We start from the raw sequence: 22,891 nt of genomic DNA, 5'->3' as shown, positions 1-22,891 counted from the left end.
TCTACCTGTCCCCCCTCCCTCGCGCTTTCCCGCCGCGACCTCCTGCACGCCCCCGCCCCTCAGCTCCCATTCGCCCCCACCTGACCCCTCCCCCCCCCCTCCTACTTCATATGGCGGCCGCTGCGCGACAGTGGTAGCGACCCTTGACCCAAGGGTAGGTCGCTCCCCCTGCCGCTGCAGCTCCTCCAGGTTCCCGAGACCCACCTCACAGTAAGTACCCCCCCCCTCCCAGCCCCTCGCTCTGCCCCGCGCTACTCACCCTCTCTCCTGCTCCTGCTTCTTTTCTTCTCTGTTCTTCTGTTCTTCCTCCTCGCTCCTCGTCTGTAATCTTCTTCTGTACTCTTCTTTCCCCCGTCTTCACTCTTCTTCTCTTCTTCCTCATCTTCTTCTGTGGTCTTCTGCCCTCTGTTCTTCGTTTTCTGTATCTTCTTCTGTGTTCTTCTGTGTTCTTCCGGTCTTCCTTTCTTCTCTCCTTCCGGTCTTCTGATCTTCCTTTCTTCTCTCCTTCCGGTCTTCTGTTCTTCTGCCTTCGGCTCTTCTGCCTCCTCCGTCCTCTTCTCCCCACGCCTGCCCTCCTGCTCCTGCCTCATCCCCCTCCCCCACTCGCATCCCCCCCTCTATCTCCCCTATCTAACCCATTCACTATCTACCTCCCTCACTCCTCCTATCTACCTATCTCTCTATCCCACTATCTAACTCCCTCACTCTCCACCTCCTCCTATCTTCCTATCTCTCTATTTCCCTATCTATCGATTTCCCTATCTATCGATTTCCCTATCTATCGATTTTCTCTATCTATTTCTCTATCTCTCCCACCCTCCCTCACCCCCTCTATTACCTATCTTCCTATCCTCTCACTCTACCTCTCACCCTCACCCACTTCTACAACCCCCCCTCCCCTATCTTCTCAACCCTACTCCTATCTTTCTCCATTATCTCCTAAACCTCCTAACACTCACCCCCCTCCACCCTTAAACCCCCCTCACCCAGCTCTTCTCACTCTACCTGTCCCCCCCACTCCCTCGCGCTTTCCCGCCGCGACCTCCTGCACGCCCCCGCCCCCCTGCTCCCATTTGCCCCCACCTGACCCCTCCCCCCCCTCCTACCTCATATTGCGGCCGCTGCGCGAATGCGCAGCGGAGGCGCCACTGGCGCGCCGGAGGCACGCGTCAGAGGCAAGCCCGTCTGCGCCCGTCCGCGCCTGGCCCGCGCCCAGCGCCACGACCCCTGGTCCCCAGCTCTCCCAAGCCCCGCTGACCCGCTACGACCCCACCACCCTCCACGCCCTCAACCCAGGACGCTCCAACACTTGCTTCCAAGCTCACCCCAAACGCACCCATGGACCCTTCGCCTGCAACTCCTGCAAACGCACCTTCCACCACGCAACAACCACGACCACAAGCCCACGCGCCATCAACCACCTCAAGTGCATCCTAGTCAACGCTCGCTCCGTCCACAAACACGCCATTGAACTCTGGGACCTCCTGGACTCCATAGCACCGGACGTCGCCTTCATCACGGACACCTGGATGAAGGCCTCCTCGGCCCCTGCCATCCCCGAAGGCTACAAGATCTCCAGAAAAGACCGCACCAACCAGGTAGGAGGAGGTATCGCCATCGTCTTCAAAGACTCCATCAGCGTCACCACCTCCACCGAAGACACCCCTCTCACCGCTGAACACCTGCATTTTCAGATTCGCACCGATCCGAGGACCACCCTCAGAGGATCCCTCGTCTACCGTCCTCCCGGGCCACGTGCCCCTTTCAGCAACGCCATCGCCGACTTCATCTCCCCGCACGCCCTCGCCTCGCCGGACTACATCCTCCTAGGTGACCTCAACTTCCATCTGGAACAAAACAACGACCCCAACACCACCACCCTGCTCGACAACCTCGCCAACCTCGGAATCAAACAACTGGTGAACACCGCCACCCACATCGCCGGACACACGCTTGACCCCATCTTCTCCGCCAGCAAACATGTCTTCTTCAGCCACGCCTCCGTCCCACACTGGACCGACCACAGCTGCGTCCACTTCACATTCCGACGCGAGACCCGCCACCTCCGCACCCAACCCATCCCTCGTCGACAGTGGAACAAGATCCCCGAAGAGCAACTCTTCTCCGCACTCGCCGCCAACCAACCCACCCTCACCACGACCCCAACGACGCAGCCCTCAACCTCACAAACTGGATCTCTAACTGCACAGACATCCTTGCTCCCCTCAAACGCACGCATCGACAGACCAACACCAAAAAACCTCTCTGGTTCTCTGACACCCTCAAAGAATCAAAGAAAACTTGTCGCGCCCTTGAGAAAGCCTGGCGCAAGGACCGCACCGCTGACAACATGACCGCCCTCAAGAACGCTACCCGCGAACACCACCACCTGATCCGCGCTGCCAAAAGGAACTTTTTCACCGACAGACTGGACAAAAACAGACACAACAGCAGAGAACTCTTCAGCATCGTCAAGGAGTTCTCCAACCCCAGCGCCAACGCCAACGCCGTCACGCCCTCACAGGATCTGTGCGAATCCCTCGCCACTTTCTTCCATCGCAAGATTAGCGACCTCCACGACAGCTTCGGACACCAGACCCAACCATACACCACCGAACCGGCATCCACGGCCATCACCCTCAACAACTGGTCCCACATCAACACGGAAGAAACCAAATCCATCATGAACTCTATCCACTCCGGCGCCCCTTCGGACCCCTGCCCGCACTTCATCTTTAACAAAGCCGACGACATCATCGCCCCGCACCTCCAGACCGTCATCAACTCTTCTTTTTCTTCTGCTACCTTCCCCGAATGCTGGAAACACGCCGAAGTCAACGCCCTACTAAAGAAACCTACGGCTGACCCGAGCGACCTAAAAAACTTCCGCCCCATCTCTCTTCTGCCTTTCCCAGCCAAAGTAATAGAGAAGACCGTCAACAAACAGCTGACCACCTTTCTGGAAGACAACAACCTGCTCGACCCCTCACAAACCGGATTCCGAACCAACCACAGCACTGAAACCGCCCTCATCTCAGTCACTGACGACATCAGAACCCTGATGGACAACGGTGAAACAGTCACCCTCATTCTGCTCGACCTCTCGGCTGCTTTTGACACCGTCTGTCACCGCACCCTAATCACCCGCCTCCGCTCCACCGGAATCCAAGGCCAGGCCCTGGACTGGATCGCCTCCTTCCTCTCAAACCGTTCCCAAAGAGTTTACCTCCCTCCGTTTTGCTCAGAACCCACAGAGATCATCTGAGGCGTACCCCAAGGCTCATCACTCAGCCCGACACTCTTCAATGTCTACATGAGCCCCCTCGCCAACATCGTACGCAAGCACAACATCATCATCATCACCTCCTACGCCGACGACACCCAACTTATACTCTCCCTCACCAAGGACCCCGCCAGCGCCAAGACCAACCTACAAGAGGGTATGAAGGACGTCGCAGATTGGATGAGGCTCAGCCGCCTAAAGCTGAACTCTGAAAAAATGGAAGTCCTCATCCTTGGCAACACCCTGTCCGCCTGGGACGACTCCTGGTGGCCCACGGCCCTCGGCACCGCACCGACCCCCACAGACCACGCCCGCAACCTCGGCTTCATCTTGGACCCTCTTCTCACCATGACCAAGCAAGTCAACGCCGTGTCCTCCGCCTGATTCCTCACCCTCCGCATGCTCCGCAAGATCTTCCGCTGGATCCCCGTCGACACCAGAAAAACCGTGACCCATGCCCTCGTCACGCGCCGCCTGGACTACGGCAACACCCTCTAAGCCGGGACCACAGCCAAACTCCAAAATCGCCTGCAACACATTCAAAACGCCTCGGCCCGCCTCATCCTCGACATACCCCGCAGCAGCCACATCTCCGCACACCTGAGACACCTGCATTGGCTCCCTGTCAGCAAAAGGATCACCTTCCAACTTCTCACCCACGCACACAAAGCCCTGCACGACAAGGGACCGGAATACCTCAACAGACGCCTCAGCTTCTACGTCCCCACCCGCCTCCTCCGCTCCTCTGGCCTCGCACTCGCTGCTGTCCCTCGCATCCGCCGCTCCACAGCGGGTGGGAGATCTTTCTCCTTCCTGGCGGCCAAGACCTGGAACTCCCTCCCCACCAGCCTCAGGACCACCCAGGACCACTCCGCTTTCCGGAGACTCCTAAAGACCTGGCTGTTCGAGCAGCGATAACCCCCCCTTTTTCCCCTAGCGCCTTGAGACCCGCACGGGTGAGTAGCGCGCTTTATAAATGTTAATGATTTGATTCGACACTCCTGGGATATACAAGATCGACGTCCATCTATGCTCCCGAATTTCCTCTATTAGGCCTCTCTGAGGTGGTGTGGACTCGTAAATTAAGATTCTGGGAGCAAGTGGGGCTGACTTTGCCTGTGAGGAGGGTATTCGTGCCAATTTGCAAACCATGGCGTAGTGAACCGTTTTACTGCGTGTGGATGGATGCCTGACATATGGAGGAACATGTCATATGTTACTAGTAACCTGGCAGGCGCCGCATGCTGAGCCTCCCTACACATGCTGCATTACTAACACTCCACATGATTGGTCGTGGGAAAGGACTTACCACTTGGCTCTACAAAGCAGTCCTGGGGCATGTGGGAGTGACGCTTCCAGCCCTCCGATAATCTGGGGAATCTGATTTACATTACCTTTTTTAGCGACTAGGAATGGAAGGCTGTGTTGGAATACCCTACCAATGTCTATACTGTACACAAAACATGCCTTATGCCACTGAAGCTTCATAGATTCTACCGTTTGATATCCCCAGAGTGCCCTAGATGTCATGGTACGCCAGTAGATCTGATACATATGCTCGGGGTTGTGCTCTGCTACGACCCTTTTTGCATGACTGAAGTTACCGAACAGTTGATTCTAGACAGTCCGATTGCCATCTTTTTGGGGATATATACCTAACCTAAAGAGGCGAGACTGATTACTCGCTCTTTGGATCTGGCTCTCATACTTGCTAAGAGGGCAATCACTAGATGTTGGAAGTCCTCAGCACCTCCTTCTATACGGTCCAGGAACATCTAACTACAGCACGGGAACTTGCAAAGAGCACTTTTCTCCATAGGGAAGAAAAACGGGGCATTAGATGCATCCAGATTGTGGCCTCAGTAACAAACTTGTACAGGAACATAAGGTGATCTTTTCAAATGATGACAGACCCCCTTGAGCTAATGATAGTTCCAGACTTGACACTACTCCCCCTTACCACTCTACCTCACCCCATTAAATTCCCTTCACCCTCCTTGTAACCCTGATATAGTACCCTTCCCCCCACTAAGTGGATTGGCGATATCGCACCATAACTAGGCTTCAATGGGTGTTCCATAATCTTTACTGGGAGTGGTCATTCATATCCAAGCATTCCCCTCCCCCCCAATGTGTGTTGTTTAGATGGCAGGGATTTACATTCAATGACAATTAACAAATATCTGTTTATATGTAATGTGATCTTTGAATTGTATTTGGCTTCCCCCACCCTTTTTTGTTTTTATTGTATAACAATGTATACATCTGTAAATCGATGTGCATTGCAGCATAAAGTACAAGTTACTTACCTCCGGTAACAATATATCTGGTAGAGACATATTCTAGTTGCAGATTCCTTACCTTAGAATTTTCCCCCAGGTGTCAAAGTGGATCTGGAGATTTTTTTCTTCGAGCAATACCCTTGCGCGTCAGTAGGTGGCATCGGTCGAATCCACGGGCGTAGTCGGCATCGTAGTCGCCGTGATGACATCAGGGGTAGTACACAGACGCCGCCTCAGCGCAGTGATGTCAGTTTCTTTTCACGACTTTCCACGCCAAAGCGCAGAGCCGCGAAGAACACTGAAATTGGTGCACCAGAGCTAAGGCCCTGAATGGAGAAGCCCTGTCCCTAGAAATCAGTTCGAAAGCGGGGAGGATGGGGGAAGGGGAGGCACTATGGAATCTGCGCCTAGAATATGTCTCTACCAGTTATATTGTTACTGAAGGTAAGTAACTTGTACATCTGATAGAGACTTCTAGTTGCAGATTCCTTACCTTAGAATATATATCCAAGCAATGCCATCCTCGGAGGTGGGCTGTGAACTAAGATCAACCTATAAAGTCCTGCAGGACCGAACAACCAAAGTAGCTGTCCCTACGGACCCGACTGTCCAGCCAGTAATGTTTAGCAAATGTGTGCAGGGATGCCCATATAGCTGCCTGACAGATATCCAGGACAGGAACTCTGCGTGCTAACTTCTTTGCCAAAGCATAGCAGATTTTGATGCACGTTTTTGCACTGCGTTCCCTTTCTTTGCACCCACATAGCCAACAAAGAGTTGATCGTCCACCCGGAAATCTTTAGTGCGATTGAGATAGAACGCCAACGCTCTTTTTGGATCCAGGCAGTGAAGTCTCTCCGCCTCATGAGAAGGATGTGGAGGTGCGTAAAAAGTAGGCTAAGTGATTTACTGACCTAAATGAAAGGGCGTAACGACTTTGGGATGGAAGGAAGGAAGCCTTAGGTCGTAACACCACTTTATCATGGTGCACAGACAAAAATGGGGGCTTAGAAGACAGACCCTGAAGGTTTGTGCATCGACTCAAAGGGTGTACACATTAAGTAAGGACAATATTGAGGTCCCACTGAGGCATGATAAACGGAGTGGGAGGAAACAAATGGGTGAGGCCCTTAAGAAATCTACTAACAATAGAAGACTTAGAGTGTGAAGGCTGATCAGGCAAGGCTGAGATAGCCGATAAATAACCTTTAAGGGTGCCCAAAGCAGAGCCTTGCTCGGCCAAAGAAAGAATGAACAAAAGAATCTCAGAAAGAAGAGCAGAGATGGGATCAAAAGATTTGTTGGTACACCATGCCACAAACTTTGGCCAACGACAGGCCTATACTGTTTTGGTGGAGTGACGCCTGGCTGCCAAGATTATATCACAGACTTCAGGTGAAAGGTCAAAAGCCGCCAACTGCCGCCGCTCAATCTCCACGCATAAAGGCGAGATTGTACAGGTTCAGGTGGAGAACCGTCCCCTGCTGCTGCGACAGAAGATCCTCCCGAAGGGGCAGTCTGAGTGGAGATCAGTGGCCATGCTCAATATCTCTGGATACCATACTCTCCAAGCCCAGTGAGGGCTCACGAAGGTTACTAGGGCCCAGTCGTTCTTGAGCTCGAGAACTCTGGACAGAAGTGGTATAGGTGGAAACGCTTAAAGGAGGCCGGAGTTCCACTCGAGGCGAAAAGCGTCTCAGAGCGATTGCCGCCTTGGAAACTCCAACGTGTAAAACAGATGACATGGTGCGTTCTCTGAGGCAGCGAATAGATCTAACCAAGGCTCTCCCCACCGCTGAAAGAGACCTTGTGCCACCTCCGGATGGAGATGCCATTCGTGATCGGCTATGCATTGACGGATGAGTTTTCTGCTCTGGCTTTGATAGCCCCCGCCAGATGTTGAACCACCAGGCTGATGTCCTGATGTGCCAGCAAAGGGTCACACTACCGCCCAGTTTGTTGCAGTACCAAATGGCAGTAGTGTTGTAAGTGAACACTTGCACTATTTTCCCTTTGAGACAGGGAAGAAATGCTTTCAATGCAAGGCTGATCGCCCGAAGCTCCAGAAGATTGATATGGATCTCAGACTCCGCCGGAGACCAGAGGCCTCTGATCTCCCCCTCCCCTATGTGGCCGATCCCATCTGAGAAGTGATGCGTCCATCACTATGGATAGATCTGGTTGGGGAAGGGAGAGGGATCTGCTGTTGACCCAATGCCGATCCGAAAGCCACCACTGCAGGTATTTCGCAGTCTCTTCCGAGATCTGGACCATGTCGGAGAAATTTCCCTGATGCTGCGCTCACTGGAACTTCAAGTCCCACAGCAGAGCCAGCATATGCCACCTGGCATGTGTCACTAGCAGGAGGCCCTGGGGCCTAGCAGCCTCAGAGTCAGTCTCACCGACACCCAAGATAGAGGCTGAAAGATCGGAATCATAGTTTGAATATCCTGAACTCGCTTTTCAGGAGGATAGGCCCAAAACTGCACTGTGTCCAGAACAGCTCCAATGAAAGGGAGCTTCTGAGAGGGAGTCAGTTGTGACTTCGCCATGTTTATAGTGATCCCCAACGTGTGCAAGAGGTTTGCAGAAGTCTGAAGGTGGGAGATGACTTTCTTGGGCGAGTCCGCCTTCAACAGCCAGTCGTCGAGGTAGGGGGGAAGATTGAAACCCCCAACCTGCGCAGATGAGCTGCAACCACCGCCATCACTTTCGTGAACACTTGAGGGGCGCTGGTAAGGCCGAAGGGGGTCACGGTAAATTTAAAGTGCTTGTGACCTACCACAAATCGTAGGTAACGTCTGTGGGTAGGCAGGATGGGAATATGGAAGTAAGCGTCCTGGAAGTCCAACGCTCCCATTCAGGCTTTTGGTTCTAAGGCAGACAGGACCTGAGCCAGGGTGAGCATTTTGAACTTCTCCTTCTCGACGAAGAGATTGAGGTCCAGAGGGTCTAAGAGAGGACATAAGCCCTTGTGCTTTTTAGGCACCAGAAAGTAGCGGGAAGAACAACCATGACATGTTCCCATGGACAAGAGAGCCGCAATGTCCTGGCGGAGAAGTGCCAAATGATCCTCCAGAATATGGCGGACTGATGGAGGCATGGCTGGTGGGGCAGATTCAAAGGGGAGGGAGTAGCCCCTTCAAACGATCTGCAAAGCCTAACTGTTCATAGTGATGGATTCCCAAGTGGGGCAGGAGATGGTGAATCCTGCTGACACCTGGACCGGAGCTAGGGGATGGACTAGGAGGGTTTGAAGGCTGCAGCAGGGGCATGGGTGGACTGGGCAAATCTCTGGTTTCCTGTCCCCACAACCACGTGGGATTCCGCGTCCCCGGCCACGCAGCAGCTGAACAGCATGGGTGGCACGGTGGCTGCCAAAGGGACGCGACAGGGAGCCCCTTCCGTGGTCACGAAAGGTGGACTGTTGGGGAAGAGGGGCAGTGGAAAGGCCGAGGGACCAAGCCATAGCCCGGGAGTCCTTTAACCTCTCCAAAGCAGAGTCCGCCTTGTCTCTAAAGAGACAGGAGCCATCAAATGGTATGTCCATAAGAGTCTGTTGGACAGCCACTGAGAAACCAGATGAACGTAACCAGGTGTAGCGCCTTAAGGACACCGTCGTCGCAACTGATTTACCTAGAGAGTCAGTCGCGTCCAGTCCACATCTAATAGTGAACTATGTTGAGTCTCTCCCCTCGGTGACTGCTTGGGAGACGATAGGACGGGCCTCCTCCAGTATCTGCGGCAGAACTTGCACGACCATATCCCACACAGAGTGGGTAAAGCGTCACAAAAGGCATGCGGTGTTCACTGACCGCAGCGCGAGACTGGAGGAAGAAAACATCTTCTTCCTAAATTGTTCCAGCCTTTTTGATTCTCTATCCGGAGGTGCGGAAGGGAATGGACCTGAGGATGAGGATGTCTGGATAACAAAGCTCTCAGGCTTGGGGTGTTGGGACAGGAATTTAGGGTCGTCCAGAGTTGGCTGATGCGGCGTGTGATTGTCCTGTTCACAGGAGGCCCTGTGTTGGGTTTGGACCAAGTACCCAAAAGGACATCGGTGAGGGCTTTATTAAATGGAAGAAGAGGTTCAGATGTGGAAGCCCCTGGTTGAATCACCTTCGTCAGGAGATGAGACCTGACCTGAACAGCAGGCAGCTCAAGACCGAGGACCTCAGCCATCCTACTGACCACCATGGAATAAGTTGCTCCCTCCACTGTAGCCACGGGAGGAGGAGAGAGCATGCCAGCCTCTGGAGAGGTATCCAGACCACTGGTCTCGCCCAACTCCTGTGCCCAGTCCAAATTATGGTCATCCTGGTATTCATAAGGGTCCAGGGACCCCTCCAATCCTTCCCCAAATTCGTACCCATAAGAATAAGGGTCAGAATCCAACCTGGGGTGAATAGGCCCCATCGAAGAAGGAGGTGGCGGCGGGCGATGCTGGTCTGACTCCGAGTCGTGGGGGGATCAGGATCGGGTCGACGTCGATGGTGGGCACTAGTGACGTCGGTAGCAGCAACAATCGAACCGGTGCCAGGGAAGGTCTCAATGGTACAACTGGCATTGGTGAGGATCCGGAGGGGGCTTCAGTGGCCGGAGCTGCCAGTGTGGAACCCGAAGGCCCCCCAACCGAACCCTTTGGGCCCGAAGGTGCTGTAGCGGCGTCGGGATGCCCAAAAATGAGGTGCATAGCCTCCTACAATTCTTTCAAATGGGCAGGGCTCGCCCCGGCTCCCGGGAAACTCAGGGAGGCATGGAGCAGACCCAAAAGCAGGCTCCGAAGACAGAGGCCTCGAGCGTCGACGCTCCTCCTGTGTCGCATGAGCTGAGCGACAGGGTGAAGTCGAAGGATGACGGGATTTCTTTGACTTCTTACCTTGACCCGAAGAATTCGAAGAAGACGAGTGGTGGTGGCTCCGCGACCGGTCTCGAGACGTGCCCCTCGAGCAAGACCGGGACCTATGCGGAGTCGAGCGCCGGGCCTCCATAAGCTTGAGGGACTGCTCCCTCAAGGCCTTTGGGTACATGGCCCAGCACTCAGAGCACCACTTTGGGTTGTGGTCGGTTTGCAGGCACCAAAAACAGAGCCGATGCGGATCCGTCACTGACATCATGCAGTGACAGTCCTCGCACAGTTTGAAGCCGGTCTTCGGGGACATCCCTCGACGCACCAAAAATGACAAAAACTCGACAAAAGAGTCAAAGTTGACCAAGGGTCCCTCTTTTCGGATCAGCGTGTGGCACGGTAAGAAAAGAATTGACGTCACTCCGCTGAGGCGGCTTCTATGTACTACTCCCAATGTTATCACAAAGACTACGACGCCTGCGGAGTCGACCAACACCACCTACCGAGGGTACTGTTCGAAGAAAAAATCTCCGGATCCAGTCCTGGGGGAAAAATTCTAAGGTAAGTAATCTGCAACTAGAAGTCTTTATCAGATAGAAAAAAAACAATAAAAGTGGTTAAAAACGATTAAACTATGAAGATCAGGAATATTAAGTGCCCATTTTTCTACCAACGTTATAAGTCCTAATATACAGCCTACAAATGAGGATATTTTCATTTTAACAATTGTAACCATCTGGAGGCACACTAGTATTCTTTAAGAAGATAAATGAAAATTAGAGGTACATGCAACAATAACAGATAATTCTATCAATACTGTGTAATGACATTCGTTGCTTGCAAGCAATAAACATTTTCACATTTCGTTTGTTGGTTTTACTTACAATCTGTTTTTGTCTATCTGCCTGAGCCTGTTCTTCAAGATAAAGTTCTTGCCTAATTTGTTCAAGTTCCTCACGCTGCATTTGCTCCTTCTGGATATGTTCTGCGAGCTAAAAGATAGAAAAAAAAAGGATGTGGTAACAAACAAAGCATAAGTAATATATTTCGACGTTTTTGAAAAACACCATTTTGGAACGGACTAACATGACCTTCGTACATATACAGATTTCTTTGTCTTTCTACATCTCTTGGCATACTCTAAATCGTTTACACTTGCACATATTCACTAGCATTTAAAACCAAAGGGATTTGCAGTCAATAATTACTTTCAAGAGGCTGATATTGCTATATCAAGTAGCACACTTTTGTTCTGAAACAATGTATGGAATCCGATGAAGTATTACGTGCATCCCTGCCACGTATTATAGAGCTCTTTCTAAGTCACAGAATAATAACTACACTGGACAGTTTTACAAACCTAGAGATTTTAAACAAGACAGTCCGGTGCAGGTGCCAAAAAGGAACGAGAGGCACCAGGAGATAAATGGTGCCCAACAAAGCTGAGGGATGATAGCTGGAGCTGCTTTTTTCCTTATAGCCTTTTACTCAATGCTATCCCAGAAAAGAGTCTCAACTGAGAATGGATAATCAAATTGAACCAAATCCGAAACATATGAGTTTTACAAGTGCTCCAGGTGGAGAAGTGATGTACTGCCTAGCAGATCGGGCTGAACTGTTTCTTTTAGAGAAGGACCAAGACCATGTGTGTGGTTGGTCCCTCTTTGTAGTGGTGCACTGAGCTAAAAATGATGGACTGGAATATGACCAAGATTACATACCAGTGACTAAGATTAATTCAAGCATTGCATCCATCATGCTTTTGTTTTCCACAGTGAAACGCCCAAAGAGGCACCAGAATGCCCATACATGGGTCCCACAGATCACAGTGCCGGAGGGCACACGCTGAAACATGTGGGTTTAGTTGTTTTCCTGTCCAAAGGGGAATGTGATATAACAGATCAAGGTGGAACAAGATGAACTAAGGGCAATTCTATAGCACCTTCCAGCCCAATCTCTAGGAGGGTTTATAACTCTTCATTACAAAGCATTTGCAATGCAATGGGTCTCGCATTTGCGTGAGTTAGAGCTATTAGAGTTGTAAACCCATGACCGGACTTTTCTTGCCACATAACTTGAAAATCAAAAGTTAAACAGTTTCACATATGTGAGCTGATCCACAGCGCCACAGCTGTCATGAGCATCAGCGATAAGGTGACACACAAAAGTAAAAAGAAGTTTGCACGCATTCAAGCTTATCGGCAAACATGCAATTAGCCATGTAACAGGGGCGATGGCCAAGGCGGTAACAAAACCTCCCCATGGAGGGACAAACGTAAAGCATTTACCAATGTCAAAGGATTTTTGAAGGGCAAGCCCAGGAACGAGTGACAGTGATGGGTGTGAGGTGGGCGTGGTTAAAAGCCCAGATACATACCAACACGTCGGAATAGCAGCGCATGCGCGCTGCTATGCTTGACCTAAAAACTGGCCTCAGCCCATGAACAGGCCTTTCATACAAGAGAACCTGGAGCAGAGAAGGGATGCCAAATGTTCAGCTTCAATTAGACTTGGTTCAGAGCACATAGGGCCATATGTGCGAACACATTTTCCCATTGACACGGAATGGGAAAAGCCCTTTGCTACATCTGGCCCATAGTCTCACCATCTCAGAAGGCAGCCCCTCACTATGCAGCGCAAGCTCCATTCTATTGAAACCACAAAGATTCAATAAAAGTAGAACTTACGCTTACAGCTTATCTTGCACAGCCCCAAGGATCAGTTCTCTTCCGTATGAGATTTGCACCAAACTATTGGCGGTTACATTCAAGAGGTAGTTGAAAGCATTTCTGATGAACAGATGCATTGTTAACTTCTTTCCTCCTATGGGGTCATTGTGGTCTGCCAGTGATGATGCTATAGCTTTGTACTCCAGAGGAATATACAGGGAGGCACTAGTCGTTTGTGGGCCTCCTCTCATCTAGCAATCAGCACAACATGAGTTTGCCTGGCAGTTTATCAAAGTCCACAATTAATGGTCAAAATGTACATTTCTGCTCCTATGCTGACTTTTTTTTGTTAAATTATGTTTCTATTAATGTTAGACAGTCAACTATTGTTAGCGTTACTTTATTTTACTGCTGTTTTATTAGTACAAGCATTTTTGTTATATACTGTGTTATTGGTTGTTTTGTACTGGACTATGATATCTTCGGGTCATGTTTATGCTTTACAAAACTCTTTAAATAATAAGGAAATAAATAAACTCAGCTATCATCCTCGACAACCTGATCACTCCTATTTTTTTATTTGTATTTTTATTTTATTTTTTAAATCAAACCCAAAATGCAGGACACTTAGAAGAGGAGGAGGAGTAGCTTTAATCTATTCCGCAGAACTTACCTTCTGGCAAATGAAATACCTGGCATATCAAATGCATGATGTGAAAGTCTGTGTTAATACAGTTAATCAAAAAAGTTCCTTCATCAAATCTGCGATACATCTTTTCTAAGTTTATGGATCTACATTCTTAAAAGAAATCCTTGACCTAGTCTTAAATGTATAGTCCACAGCACAATAAACCTACAACTAGGCACATTTATTTTCTAAGTGGACAAACGGATTCCAAGCCAGCAGTAGACCGGATAGAAAATCTGAACATCCTAGCTTTAATCCAATTAGTAATTAACAAACATACATTTCAGGCCACACACTGTACCTGGCAATTGGATACAAAATTGAAACTACATCACAATGCTAAAATAACAGATATGGAAATAAGTTACTTACCTGTCACTCAGGTTCTCCACCATTGTATATTTCATAGATTCACATGCTTGAATATTCCCCAATCGTCAGGCTGGGAACTACTGGTACTTTTTTTTCCCAACAGCAGTACATACTTAAACATCACTCCAATACTAACCAACAAATATCTTTTGCAATCCATCCTCATCTCTTTATTATCCAAACTCCAGTCAATCAGAATGCCCTTCGCCCAGCTGTTCTCCCACTGATGCTTCTAAGTGTCAGATTTTCTGAACCGCCAATTCCTACTAGCATTCTTCCAATTGGAAGCCTCATTAAAGAGGAGATGAGTGAGTTGCATGTGAATCTAGAGAACCGGAGTTACAGGTAAGTAATTTATTTCCTTCTTCAGCATTGGATCTTTCATAGACTCACATGCATGAACATCAGATTAACAGCAGTTTATTATTCACATTTCTTGGGTGGTGGGATGAATAAATGAGGCTTACCTTACATAAACACATTTCTGAAGACTGCTTGTACCATTGCTTTTTCCTTGCTCACTTGCAAATCTACATAATAATGCTTGGCAAAGACATGTATTGTCCTTCATGTTGCTGCTTTACAACTTTCTTAAAAAGATAGTCCTGCAAAGAAAGCAGTTGACGCTGCTATTGCTCTAGTTGAATGTGCCCTGACTATCCTTTTCAGTGACCTATTCATCAAATTCTGTGCTGAGGCAATACATGTCCCAATATGCAACAAGCATCCAACTGTCTCATATCCTTAGTAAGGTGTAAATAAAACTTCAGACATCATTTATTATCTAAAGAAAGTAGTGCCTTCTTCGTTGCCATCTCAGGCTTTGCAAAAAATGCTGGCAATGTTATCTTTTGTCTTAAGTGAAAAACGGTTTGTACTTCCGGTATACATTTTGGATTTGTCATAAACATGACATTATCTTTTGTAAATTTCAAATATGGTTCTTTGCAACACAATGCTTGCAAATTCCCCTACTCTTCTTGCAGATGTTACTGCAACTAAAAAGCTGTCTTCCATGTCAGATATTTTAATGTTGCTTTGTGTATTGGTTCAAATGGTGCTTTTAGCAAGGCTGCTAAACTGTATTTAACTCCCATTCATGCGCGATTCTCTGTAGTGGTGGAAATTCTCTAAATAACCCCCTCATAAATTATTTCACTAAGCTTTGTGAATATAATGAATTGTGTACAATATCCTAAGAAATTGAGAAATCGCTGATAGAATAACTTTCACTGAGCCATAAAATAATCCAGATTTAGCTAAATGTAATAAGTAAGGCAAGAACTTGCGCGTCCCCATGTGTGTCGGCTCTGACTCTTGCTCGTGTGCCCTAAGCACAAACCGCTTCCATTTCATATCATATGTTTTGACTGTTGAAAGAGCGCTTGTTTTCTTTTATATGTTCCTACAATCTTCTGGGTAAATTAGATGCCCAAACTCGAAGTCTTGATGAGCCACACCTTCAAGTGTAATGACTCTGGATTGTGATGGAACGCCTGTCCCTTGTACTTGGTGAGCAGTTCTGAATTTGTTTGGAATTCCATTGGTATGCACACACCCATCTCTAACAGATCTGCATTCCAATTCTGACATGGCCAAGCAAGCGCTATCAGAATTGCCATGCAACTCTCTCCTCATCTTGCACAATACCCTCGATATCAACCGTATTAGTGGAAGTACTGGATTAATTTTCCTCTTCAAATCGATTGTCACTGTATTGCCTTGTGTACCTGGGCAATACCACCTGCTTGCAAACTTTCTGCACTTGCTGTTCTGAAACCTATCCTAGTCCAGCTCTCTGCTTTTCCAAAATATCTTGCTCAGCTGTTGTGAGTTTATCTCCCACTCATGTGTTGAAATGCTGTCTTCTTAATCGATCTGCCTTCTCATTGTTTATTCCCGGACATGCTCTGCCATCAATGACACCTTGCTGGCAACGGCCCATTTCCGAATCTTTTGTGCCTGTTGACAGGATTAATGACCTTGTTCCTCCTTTTTATGGGCGAGCACAAAGTGCTCCATCCATTCTGTAATCTCTCTTTGGGCTTCAAACCACGCCCATGCCACAGTCAGTTACATTGGTTCGGGGGCTTGCCTTTTAAAATCCGCTTGCTTTCATTTGTGAAAGGCATGCATACGTCATGCCTTTTCTGGTGTTTAGCCCACCTACACAGCACCGGTAAAGTACCAAAAACATACGAGGCTCTACATGGACTACTTTATCTGTTTATTTTCATCGCACTGCGTTTCTTTTTTTCCTTTACAACGCTATAAGCTCTAACGCAAACAAATGCGAGACCCGTTGCATTGAAAATGCTTGTTCCTTTTGTGTCTCTCCTTATTGCCGATTCTCATGGCGGCCATAGCGCAGTGAACCGGCTCACTTATGTGAAACTGTTTTAATTTTGATTTTCAAATTATGTGGCAAGAACAGTACAGTTAGGAATTTACGACGCTAATAGCTCTAACTCGAGCAAATGCGAGACCCATTGCATTGCAAAAGCTTGTTTCTGTATGTAATACACTGTTGTCATATTGTTTGTCCTCACCATGACATAACTGTTCCTTACTATCCGCTGAAAAGCTATCAATGCCAAACTCACAGCCCTCAGCTCTTATATATATAAGTAACTTGTTTTCCTCCTCTGATCAAACACCATGAACTACTTTGTCAACCTATCAGTGAGGCATCCGTAGTCTGATATCTCTTTTGCTTTTCATTTTTAAACTCTGCCCTCTGAACACTTTCTTGATTCTCATCCATCACTGAAATGATTCTTTCACACTTTGGGTTATTCTGATTATATTGTCCCATTCTCCATTCTTTTGTTGCCATTGTTTTGCTAATTCTTCTTGAACTACCCTCATTAGTAACCTACATTGGGGTGTCAACAGAATACACGAAGACATTGTTCCCAACACCGCCTTCATCTTACTCACGGTTACCTTTACTGTTTTCATCAAGGTTGTCACTTGATTTATTAGCTTGTTACCTCTTTTCATGTGAAGGGAACAGCATCTCCTTAATGGTATGTAGTCTTGATCCTAAAAATACCAAATTCCGACTTTGGTTTCCTCATTGACTTTTTTTGCGTTTATGGTCAGTCCTAAATATAGAAGCACCTTCTGAGTTATCTCTGTTTTCTCCTTGTTCCGTCTCAAAGATGTAGCCTTTATCAGCCAATCGTCCAGATATGGAAATACCATAGCTCTGTTCTTTCTTATAAAGGCTGCTACTGGAGCCATGCATTTTGTAAAGACTTGTGGGGCTGATCTCAAGCCAAAAAGGGCAGAGCCTTGAACTGATAGTGCTCCTCTGCCACCATAAAGCAGCGATATGCTTTGGTACGTTGAAATATGCATCTTCCAGACTGATAGAACTTAGAAAGTCTCCCCTCCTTAAGAAGGGCAGAATCTCCTGTAACGTGACCATGCAAAAACTTTGCTGTTTTATGTATGTGTTTAACTCTCTCAGATGCAATACTGGATGACACACTCTTGATCTTTTGAATATGAGAAAGATTCTTGAATAGAACCCCTCATAGAATTCCTCCATTGGCACTTTTCTATTGCTCTTTTCTTTAATAACTTTGATATCTCCTTTCCCAATTCTTCTAAGTGTCTGTGCTTCTCCTTTATTAGTTTGATTGTTGGTGACTACTTTACAAATTCAAAAATATGTCTCTGCTTTGCAAAACACATTTGTCTGTTATTTGCTGCCAATTCTTGTAGTAAAATTGTATTCTTCCTCTGACTGGCAGGTAAAGGTTGGGAACTACTGTTCCTAGAAAGCCGTAATCTTGCCGGATGTGTTGAAGGATGATTTCCTCTTCTTGCTCTGCCTTGGTTTTCCCTATAGCCTTGTCCTCTTTGCTTCTGTCGTCTATTTTGCTGTCCATATGTTTTGTACTGTCTGTAGGGTCGAAAATAAGATCCTTGCAGTCCTTGTAAAAAAAACTGTCTTTTATAACCTCTATATGGCTGTCTATCTTGCAACATAACCAGCGAATGTGCTGCCTCGGTATCAGTCTTTGTCTGAAGTGCTTCACTTACTTTACTGCCAAATACATTTTCACCATCAAAAGGCATATCCATCACCAATGCCTGATCCTCCAGTCTGAATGCTGTACTTTTTAACCAGCCATATCTTTGCAGGACTTGCATTTCCTACTTGACTAAATGCGCTTGTCGATCCAGCCACGGCTGCATCAATCAACGATGATTCACCATCATTTAATATTGCCTTTGCTTTCTCCTTTTCTTCCTCAGGTAACTTCTCTAGAAGTGAGGCCATGTCACTCCATAACTGTCTGTCATAGCGCACCACATTTGTTGTAGAAATCGCAGTTTTTATTGCATCAGCCGCCAGAATATTGACTCTCTTCCCCATAGAGTCCCATTTCCTGCCTTCCTTGTCTGCTGGTGCTGTGCATGACTATGAAAGGTTTCTTGATCTCTGTTGCGCAGCCGCTGAAATTACTGACTCAGTATTGACCTGATTCAGAATATACCCTACTGCATCCACAGTGGCTTCATATTTCCTCTCCAACTTAGAGAGATTTACCGATGCAATTGCAGGATTATGCATCATTGACAGACCTTCCTGCCATAGCTGCAGCAATACAGGAATCAATCTTGTGCCTTTGTACGTTCTTCCTTAAAAATCAAACAAATAAATTCTGCAACAGAAATTGATAGACTAAAGCATTCTGAGGCTTTTCCTATTAAGGAATTAAATCTCTCTACATCGTCCGGGGTTGGATATCATTGCACAGGTTCTGGAGAGGCATCCTTTGGTGTGACAAACTGATTCCATTCCAAATCGTTATCCAGCATACCAGGCTGGCTATCAGCTGATTCACCCTTATCTCTTTACTGTTCTCATCCCCAACGGGGAATCCATGTGATTTTCCTAATCCTCGACATTTGATACTCTCTCTCCCTTATCTTTCTCATGTTATGTTTCTGGTTGCAGGTTAGGTGGCTGAGGGGGTCTTAGTATTCACCCCCTCTGTTCAGTCTGGAGTGGTAGCCTCTTATATATATATATATATATATATATATATCATATTTTGCAAGGTTGTAAGTATGTTTTAAAGGGATCTGAACTAGTTTGTGTTCTGCATGACTCTGAACTTTCCTCTGCTTATATTCCTCATTATCATCCTCTATATATTGTAGATTCGAGTTATCTAGAGGAGCTGCCCTTTCGCACTCATCACTATAATAATTGAAAAATGCTACTCTCATCTAAATCGGGCTCTATATTTAGCGATAAACATTCTCTTCTCTTAGTTCTTGTGGTGAGGGGAGTGCCGATAAACTGTCCTGAAATAACTAATGGTGGTGTAGGTGGCACTGGTGACATTACCGTTTCCCATATTGGTTGTATGTTCTCCTCTTGCATTTCTTTCCAACTCTTTTGCAATGTTATTGGTGTTACCAATGATTGTTTATTTAATCCATTGCTTTTGACAATGTCTGTTTCAGCTTTCTTTCATCTGCTCATCGTCGGAAACATTCCTTTTCACTGACTGCAACATTGTTGCAGTGCTCGTCGATGGCATTTCTCTCGACAACAACCGCTCTCTGACGCGCGACGACGCTGCACTTGTCAATGACTGCGCTCTCATCCACGTCAATGTCTCACCCCTGGTTCCATCTTTCTCTTTGCTCATCAACAGTGAGCCTTTCGCTAATGTTTTACTGCTCGCCGACGATAGCTCTCTCATCATCAATGGTGAAAATATTCTAGACAATGTTAATGTTTTAAGCTTATTAGACTTACTTAATTCTTAGTGTTCTTTTTTGGGTATTTCAACAGACACTTCACCTTGTACCTTGTGTTTTGACCTGTGGTTTAAATGCTTAGGAACTGATGTCTGACTCTTAAAGGCAGATTCAGAGGGTCTGTTTTCCTCGCTGTTCTATGGATTTTTCTTTAGCCATCTAATTATTTATTATTGTTAAAGCCAGTCACCTCTATCTTTTAGAGATTTTGTAGAGAACGTCTGACATATCTCACTGCCACCTTGCTTATGCTCTGATCAAGACAGTGAAGACATTTTCCATGGGGGTCTTCAACGTAAATCTTCTTTTATTACATGATATACATGGTTTGAATAAAGATTTTCAAAGCTGCCTCTGCCATACTAAAATCTTTTCTCCTCAAAGAGCTTAGTGGGAGAACAACTGGATGAAGGGCATTCCGAATGGCTGGAATTGAGATCATAAAGAGATAAAGATGGGTTGCAACAGATATCTGTTGGTTAATGTTGGAGTGATGTTTAAGTATGTGCTGCTGCTGGAAAAAAGTACAGGGGGTTCGCAGTCTGACGATGGCGGAATATTTAAGCATGTGAATCTATGAAAGATCCAATACTGGAGAATGTCAGGTCACTCCCTATTACTGTCTCATTCTTGCTCCCTCTTTCTCTCTGACATGCACATTCTTCCTTTGTCACAGAGTAGGGCAGACATCAAACCCACCCTGACTAGATCAAAAAGTTAGCAACATTTAAAGCCTCCTATAAAAAAAACAAAGGACACAGACATCATGTTAACAATTCTGCAGCATGTCAGAAACAACTTACTGTTCAAGATGCACACTCTCAAGCTGCCCAAATTTAAAACTGAGCTGAAAGCCTCAAACAAGACGTTTACTGAAACACACAACCAAACTAAAACGAGAATGCCACAAGTTTGAATGTCTTTGGTGGAAGTCATTATCTGAATAAGACACTTTGGTAGAAACAGATGAAGGGCAATCACAATGCCATACCTCGCTCTAAAGAGAATGACCACGTAACTCCAGTACATCATTTTGACTACAACTGGAGGCGAGAATTCAATATAAGCTTGCTTGCTTCACCTTCAAAACTCTCAAACATCAAAAGCCTGCTTAACCCCAGTCCATCCTATAGCTATCCGGAGGTGCCAAGAACCTCAGAAGCTAATGTAGTCTTCAGTTACAATAGAAAAAAAGATTAAAATCCCATTCCAATCAAATCCTTTTCAGGTGCTGCTCCATACCTCTGGCTCTCCATCGCCTTGTGCACTAAAGACTCTTTTATTAAGTTGCCGTCTAATCATTTAAATCTCCTGCTTTGCTTATTCTCAGCTCAGCAATTCTAAATGCCTAACTGCTTATCTTTCCTTAGATCCTCCATCATTATATACAGAGACCCCTAACCGCCCACTGCCACCCTACTTTCTTCACTACTCAGATTAACAGTTTCTGTTGTTGGTATTCATTTTTTGTTAATTTTAAACCTGAGGAGGATGAACGCCTCACATTTGAACAGGTATCACTCCTGAAAACTAAAATCTAAATCTTTCTTTTTGCTCCAAATCATCTGACGTTTATATTTTAATATTTTTCTTTACATAATTTAGGAGCAATATAACCCCTGAAGAAGACCTTTGCCATTTATGCTCTAAACTCTAAAGTATTGTTTTTTTTCTCCCAAAAGTGGATATTGTATGGTTAAAATCTATGGAATGTGATCCATTTCTATTGAATGGAACATTATTAAAAGTAAGCCTAAAAGAAGACCACTGGGTCGAGGGAGAGTCAGGTTCAACAAATGGTCGGCCTGCCCCAAGCTGAAGATGCTCCTGTGGGTTAATGGCAGTATCAATTTGAATTCAGAATTGGACATCCAGACCCAGAGCTCCCAAAGGTCTACACACTTCAAATGGGTGTGCACTTGAGAACTGTTAACAATCTTCAACTTTAATTTAATCATTCATCCATCTTTTTTTGTTTTTCCTAAGACTAACCCAAAGGCTCCAGGAACTGCACCGTGGGTATCATGAGCTGACTGGAGTAGATGGAGCCACGTGTCTGGCCTTCAGCATTACACTACAGGCATCCAGGGAAGAGTTGGAGCTGAGAATGTATGGTCATAAGCAGATGCAAAGTTCACATCTGGGGGGCAAGACAAGTCAACATAAGATTCAGCAGTGCCTGATCAGGGAGAAAAATATATCCAAATGGTTCACCATGGACCCCACGTTCTCTTTAGAACTTTAGAGTCTGTAGTGCTACCTTCACACTATATAAGTACCCCTAAATACATTCATGAGGAGGTTTTCTGTCACTCCAGAAGACTGGAAGAACAATGAGCCTTGGACTGGCCTAGACACTCTGGTGCCATGTTCTGCCTTGGTATGACGTGGATCAGGAGTAAATATGTGTTTCACATACACCTGAGTTTAGTACAGCAACAGGATGGTAAGTCTAAGAAGCAAGGTTGGCTAATACTGGTCCTTCCCAGAGCCTTTGTTTCTAACTAGGTCTCTTGCTTCAGGAGATACAGGGTACATTTAAGGTCTAGGGCAAGGGGCACTCCTATATGTCTTCTTGTGAAAGGACTTACTGCTCATCGACCTAGAAGCTGTCTCCTTCTCAATTGTCCCTGCCAATCAGTAGGAGTAAGGTTTGAATGCTGATGAGGATGGAAGGCAAGTGAAGGCCTAGTCTCAGAGTGCCACTCAGGAAGAGCTAGGCTCCACTCCTCGGTGCAACCCTCCTCAGAAATACCGAAGTAAAATGAACCTTGGTTTCGCAAATCACACCAACTAAACAAAGAACTTGTTGGCAGCAGCAGATTGCTTAGAAGGTTCATCACACGATGCAATGGAAGTCTAGAACCAAAACACCCATACAGGAACAGTCCTAAAATGAAAACAATACTGTTAAGGACGTTTTATGAGCCAGAAAGGGTTAGTCCTCTGGCATTTGGC

At 46.8% G+C, this 22,891-nt stretch overlaps 1 protein-coding gene across 1 annotated transcript in view; it reads right to left on the bottom strand.

The window, feature by feature from the left end:
• Positions 1-22,891, bottom strand: part of MNS1 (meiosis specific nuclear structural 1) — a 133,982-nt gene that overhangs the window by 28,252 nt on the left and 82,839 nt on the right. The window contains exon 7 of the mRNA XM_069222419.1: positions 11,299-11,406. Coding sequence (XP_069078520.1) covers positions 11,299-11,406 — 108 coding nt within the window. The remainder of the gene's footprint in view (positions 1-11,298; positions 11,407-22,891) is intronic.

This window comes from Pleurodeles waltl, chromosome 3_1, assembly GCF_031143425.1.
Source record: "Pleurodeles waltl isolate 20211129_DDA chromosome 3_1, aPleWal1.hap1.20221129, whole genome shotgun sequence".
NCBI classification, from domain to species: domain Eukaryota; kingdom Metazoa; phylum Chordata; class Amphibia; order Caudata; family Salamandridae; genus Pleurodeles; species Pleurodeles waltl.
Note: the sequence above shows the minus strand (reverse complement) of the source record. Positions and strands in the feature narration are given on the sequence as shown.